General features: G+C 28.0%; 1 protein-coding gene across 1 annotated transcript; it reads left to right on the forward strand.

Annotated features, from left to right (window-relative positions):
• The first annotated feature begins 1340 nt into the window (after window positions 1-1340).
• Window positions 1341-6287, forward strand: LOC112720006 (putative serine/threonine-protein kinase-like protein CCR3). The gene is made up of 2 exons (XM_025770787.3): window positions 1341-1852; window positions 4174-6287. The coding sequence occupies exons 1-2, from the start codon at window positions 1421-1423 to the stop codon at window positions 6199-6201; spliced, it is 2460 nt and encodes an 819-aa protein (XP_025626572.1). The 5' UTR covers window positions 1341-1420; the 3' UTR covers window positions 6202-6287.
• The last annotated feature ends 446 nt before the right edge of the window (window positions 6288-6733 follow it).

Consider the following 6733-nt stretch of genomic DNA (forward strand, 5'->3'; position numbering starts at 1 on the left):
TGTGTTGAGACGATCCCAAATTTGATGAACTCGAGTGCATCTAACCATACAATTCTGAAAAGAAATATCCATAGAAGACAATAGCCAAGTTTGGATCGCATAATCTTGTTCAATCCATGCTTGATAGGTGGAGGATTCATTTCCAGTAGCTTTGTTAGCTTCTGTGGTAAATTGGATTAGGGTTTTGCTTTCATCAAGATGATTTTCAAATTTTTGAGAGAAAATTATGGACAAGACAATTTGTTTTTATGGAAGAAAAGAATTTTCATTTAGTTTATTAACAACGTGAACAAGCTGATTTTTTTTGGATTTAATTAGAGGTGGAAGCCATGGAAAAGGAAAAGAAACAAGAGAAAAAAAAATAAAGATTGAAAAAGTTCCAGGTCCGAATCGGTGTCGCTCGTGATACCATATTAAAACAAGGGTAATAGAAAAAAAAGTTGGAATGAAAAATAGAATCAGTGATCTTATTAGTTAAAAGTCTAACTATTAGAATAATGTGTATGGATATATATAAGCTCAACCACTAAACATTTTAAATACAAGAACTCTATAAGAATGGGTAAACTAATCATAGAAACAAATAGTAATGGTTTCAATAATAACTTAATACTTTAAATCCTAATAAACAATGCAACTACATATTTTTAAATATTATTTTTTATTTAGTTTTTAGAAAAAAATAAAAAATAAATAACTTTCCTAATTTTTTAAACAACTTACACGTGAAAAATGGATATTTAAATGAATTAAATAATAATAAATTTAAAAAAAAGTTGACTAAAGACTAAATTTTAAAGGGTAAATAGCATTTTTCATAAATGCTTTGCTTATTTCCTCACGACACCAATCTACTATTTTTGTTGTTTACAAATTATATATATACCATTTTTTATACAATATTTTGCATTTTTTATTATTTTAAAATTAATTGTTAAAAAGTAAAAATATAAAAATTTTATATTTTATATTATAAAAACATGTAATTTTTTTATAATAAAAACATGTACAAAATAAAATATACACAAAAAATAGTGTTATGTTTATTTATTTATTTATAAAATAAAACTATAATTTTGATAATCCAACTGAATTTGTCGATTCAATTATGAGACCGATCCGGTTCAATTGAAAACAAACCAATAAAAAAATTAATTAATCGGTTAGAATTGATATAATTTTTTAGCGGTTAATTAATTTAAAATAAAAAATAAAAAAAATATTTTTTAAAAATATATATTTTATATATAAATGTATTATTATTATAATTATATCTCGCACCCAGACCCCTTCTTCTTTCAACGTTTTAAACATTGACCCCTCTTTCTCACTCACACACCCTTAATCTCAATGAAGAAAAAGAAAAAAAAAGATTTTCTCTAATAAACCTTAGCTCTTTCAATTCCCAACGACGAGGACTATGATGAAGACAACACCACCACCCTCTTATTCTTACCACACACACTCCTTCTTTTTCTTAACCGTCATTCTCATCATAACCGCCGCAAATGCCATCGGCTCCGCATCCACCACCGCCGTCATCTACGCCTCATCCACAGTCTGCGCCATCGTTGCCGGCGACGTCAAACAATACATCCACTGCTACCAACAAAACCAGCACAAGAATTCTCATTATTATTATTATGGAGATGTTGCACCGGTGGATGAGGTGGTTCCACACGTGTCCTTTGAATCCATCTCCGGCGGTCGGAGCTTCTTCTGCGGTCTCCGGTCCGGTGGACTCAGCCTCCTTTGCTGGGACGTGGACGGCGGAGCATCGGTATTGGTGCCGAAGAGGATCTTCCACAGTGACGTGGTGCAGTTAACTGATCTAACTGTTGGTGATTCTCAGGTCAGAAAATTTTAATCTTTCATTTTTTCTAATCACACAATCTTAATTATTTAAATCTGAGATCAATTTTTTATTTAACAAAGTCTTTTGTCATCGTATATTACTATACAAAGATGTTTAATGCAATATGTTATGTTATATGTATATTAAAATCAATCATTAAAATTATATATTAATATAAAATATATATTAAAATATAAATATAAATTAAAAATAAATTAAATTATATATATTTATACATAAATATATTAATAATTAATTTTAATATATTAATAATATTTTTAATATTTAATAACTAAAAAAATTAATAAAAAATAATTAAAATTTATTTTATTTAATATTTATTAATTATTATAATAATTAATAAAATTTAATTAAAATAAATTCTAGTTATTTTTTTATTTTTTTAACATTACCCCTACTATATTAGCTGGATTTGGATCCTCTAAAGTTTGAATTTCACTTTAAAGAGTAAAGTGTGATCTTCTATCTTTGAATAGTTTCTCTTTCATATTTATTATTGGTCCCACTTATGAAATTAATGGTGAGAGATCGCACTTTATTCTCTAAAATGAAATTCAAACTTTAGAGGATAATTTATATTTTATTTGTAAATTTTATTCAAATCCATATTAGCTAGTAGCACATATTCATATGTAAGAAATTATAGTATTAATAATCATATGGCCACCTGAAAAATAAAAATAATTTATATTTTATTTGTAAATTTTATTCGTGCATCTAATTATATATTATTATATTAAAAAATAATTATTTTTAATAATTAATATAAAAATAATCATTTAAAATATATATATATAATAATTTAAATTATTAATACATTAAAATTAAATTTATTATTTATTTATTTATTGCAAGAAAATCATGTATATTTAATGATAAAGTTGGATTTCATACATTCTCATTTCTTTCTGTCTAAAATGTTTTTTAGGCATTTAATGATGTATATTAATTTAGATGTATATTAATTTAGTACAAAAATATTCTAATTTTTACGTAAAAAATTGAATGAATATAATTAATTGTGTATTATTATATTAATAAAAATAATTAACTTTTAAATTATTACTTAAAAAGTTATAAGAATACAAATTTAATTTAACAAATGTGTAAATTTTTTTATATTATTAGTATATTAAAATTAATTTTTTTTTAAAAATTACTCCATCCAATGGTATATTAAAAAAAATGTACTCCATCCAATGGTGTAGATTTTTTTAGATAAAGTTTTGTCTAATAATAATAATAATATAAATATTTTGGTTTATTTAAAAATAATCCAATTTTTTATTTGATTAATTTAGAGATAATTTAATATATTTTTACTACTTATTAGTATATTGTTATTCATTTATTTTTAGACACTTTACATGTGTTAACTTTAGTGTAAGATAAGAAAATTGACAAGATGTCATATGAAGCGCGGACACTTTGCTGATTTATCGTGTCCGCGTGTCGGACACATTTCGGACACGACATTCATCGACACTCGTCCGACACCGTGTCTTAATAAAAAATAAAAAATTCTTTTTCGGACACGCTTAGACACACCTAAATACCATCACGTGTTCACGTGTCCAATCTTATTTTTAACATATATTCTTAAAATAAATTTAGATATAGTATATATTATTATTTATTAAAAAAAATATTTTAAATACTTGATATAATTAAAATAAGACATTAAAAATAATTAAAAATTTTAATTTATATTTTAATGTCAATAAAATATCAAAATATCATTATAATTTATTTAAAAAATACTTTATATTTTATATATATGCGTGTCCCGTGTCATTTAAGATTTTAAAATTCGCGTGTCGGCGTATCCGTGTCGTGTCGTGTCCCGTGTCCGTGTCAGTGTCATAGATGATAATCTAAAATACAATTACCTGATATAAAAAATGCACCAAAAACTAAGCTCTTAAAAATTATGTTGTATTATTATCCACTTAAAGGATTAAATAGAAAATAAGATATAATAATAATAATAATAATAATAATAATAATAATAATAATAATAATATTTTAATATTGTACTAATAATACATATATAATAATTCTTTCTTTCATCAATATTGAATCATTTAAATTAAAATATAATATGGGTAAAAATATTTTTAACTAAGTATTATATATATATATATATATATATATATATATATATATATGTTAAACAAACACTTAACAAGGTTACTAATAGAAAGGGACATTATCAATACTCTTTTTTTTTTTATCCAAATGTTCTGTTGTATGCTTATGATGAATTATTCCTAACTAACAAGAATTATTCTGGTCAGGTTTGTGCTAGAGAGTCTCAGTCTGGTGTGGTAAGGTGTTGGAGAGGAGGCCGCATTGAAAATGGATTCAAGTTTTATTCACCTGGTAAGGACCTTAGGTTCAAAAGCATCACTTCAGGGTCTGGTTTCTCTTGTGGGGTGTTAATGGATAATGGAAAGGTTCATTGTTGGGGTAACAATATTAGTAGTAAAATTCAAGCACAATTTGATAACATTTCTATGTCAAAGGTGGTTGCTGGAGTGTCACATGTTTGTGGCTTAACAATCTATGATGAGTACTTAATTTGCAAAGGGAACAATGATTCCGGCCAATTGGGTCTTAATTTAAATTCAAGTTCTTATTATTCAGAGTTTTCAGAACTTGCATTGGGAGAAGATTTCACTTGTGGTATTAGAAGAAAAAATGGATTTGTCCTATGTTGGGGTGGTGCTGAAGATACCAAAAAGTTTGATTTGTTTAATAATGTTTCTTTTGAGTCAATTGTAGCTGGTTTGGATTTTGTTTGTGGGGTAACAACTATAAATTTGTCTTTGATTTGTTGGGGTCCTGGTTGGTCTAATAATAATGGTACTAATTATGAGATTCCATTGGGAATTGTTCTTCCTAGTCCATGTGTTAGAGGTGGTTGTGATTCTTCTTGTGCTTCATATCCAAATTCTGACTATTTGTGTCATGGTTCTGGAACTATTTGCTATTCATGTCAGGATAGTCAAATTCCACTAGTCGTGCCATTGATTTTACCACCACCACTATCATCGTCAACACAAGTTTCTAATGTTCATCACAAAAACATGAGGGTGATTTTGGTCATTTTGATTGTTGGATCAATTGGTGCTTTCTCTGGTTTATGCACTATTCTTTATTTCCTTTGGATTGGAGCTAAAAGACTATTCTTGAAGAAGAGAGATGTTGGTAATTCAGAACAACCTCAAAGAAGTGATGATTCTGATGATGATGCCTATATTGAATTGGCTCCAATGTCAGCGAATCGCGCATCGAATGCAGCATTAGGATCACTGAGGAGACATAGGAGTGTTGGTAGTTCATCATCATCAAAGCATAATTTGGATAAGATTGAGAATTTTTCATTACATGAATTAGTCATAGCCACTAACAATTTTTCAAATGATAACAAGATAGGTTCTGGAAGCTTTGGCTCTGTATACAAAGGGAAGCTAGCCGATGATCGCAAAGTTGCCATCAAAAGAGGAGATATTGTTTCTAGCACAAAGAAGAAATTCCAAGAGAAGGAGATTGCATTTGATTCAGAGTTGTCATTGTTATCGCGGCTTCATCACAAGCATCTTGTGAGACTAATAGGTTTCTGCGAGGAGAATGAAGAGAGGCTCTTGGTTTATGAGTACATGAGCAATGGATCAATCCATGAACATTTACATAACAAGAATAATGTTGAGAAAAATAGTAGCATTTTGAATTCTTGGAAGATGAGGATCAAAATTGCATTGGATGCTGCCAGGGGAATTGAGTACATTCACAACTACGCTGTTCCACCAATTATCCATAGAGATATCAAATCGTCAAATATACTATTGGACTCAAATTGGAATGCTAAGGTTTCTGATTTCGGATTGTCCCTTATTTGGCCGGAGATAGAACAAGATTCGACTTCTATAAAGGCGGTTGGCACAGTTGGTTACATAGATCCGGAATACTATGAATTGAATGTGTTAACAACAAAAAGTGATGTGTATGGTTTAGGAGTGGTTATGTTGGAGCTTCTAACAGGAAAAAGAGTTGTTTTCAAATTAGGTGATGAGAGTAGTCTTGTGGGAATCGTAGAATATGCAAGGCCAAGAATAGCAAAAGGGGAATTATGGAGTATTTTGGATTATAGAATTGAAAAACCTAATGTTAATGAGGTTGAGGCTCTTAAGATTATGACTTTCATTACTATGCATTGTGTGAATTTGGAGGGAAAAGAAAGGCCAGAAATGGCTGAAGTTGTTGCCAACTTAGAAAGGGCATTGGCTTTTTTGGAGGGTAGTTCTAGTACCAGCCTATATTGATTGATGAATTTTTTTTTTATTTTTTTCCCATTTCTTTTGCTTTTTTTTTTTTTTCATTTGCAAATTTATCCTTTTTATTATGATTAGTGATTGAGAGTCCTAATTTATCTTTTAAATTATTTTTTTAATAGTCACCAAAAAAATATTATCTTTTTAATACTTAAATAAGTAAAAATTTAAATAAATATATTACTTTTAAAAAATTAATAAGATAAAAAATTCAAAATTTTTTATTTAAAAGCTAGGATGATAATTATGAGAATAAGTTAGGACTCCTAATAATTTAAATTGCCGAATACAAGTATTTAAATGATCGTTTTGCTACACATCCAAGTCTTTTTGACAGCCAGTCGAATTAAATTGGCACAAACCCAACAAAAACCAACTTCATTACCCAGTGCGTGCGAACAGGCTCTCACTCTTCAACGCACATGATGTTTCAATACACGCTCTTTGAGACGACAAACCGTTTCAAAATTCTCATTTCAACATTAAACTTCAAACGACTCTCTCTGCTAGGTTGAATCATCAA

The sequence above is a fragment of the Arachis hypogaea genome, chromosome 11 (assembly GCF_003086295.3).
Source record: "Arachis hypogaea cultivar Tifrunner chromosome 11, arahy.Tifrunner.gnm2.J5K5, whole genome shotgun sequence".
Lineage (NCBI taxonomy): Eukaryota > Viridiplantae > Streptophyta > Magnoliopsida > Fabales > Fabaceae > Arachis > Arachis hypogaea.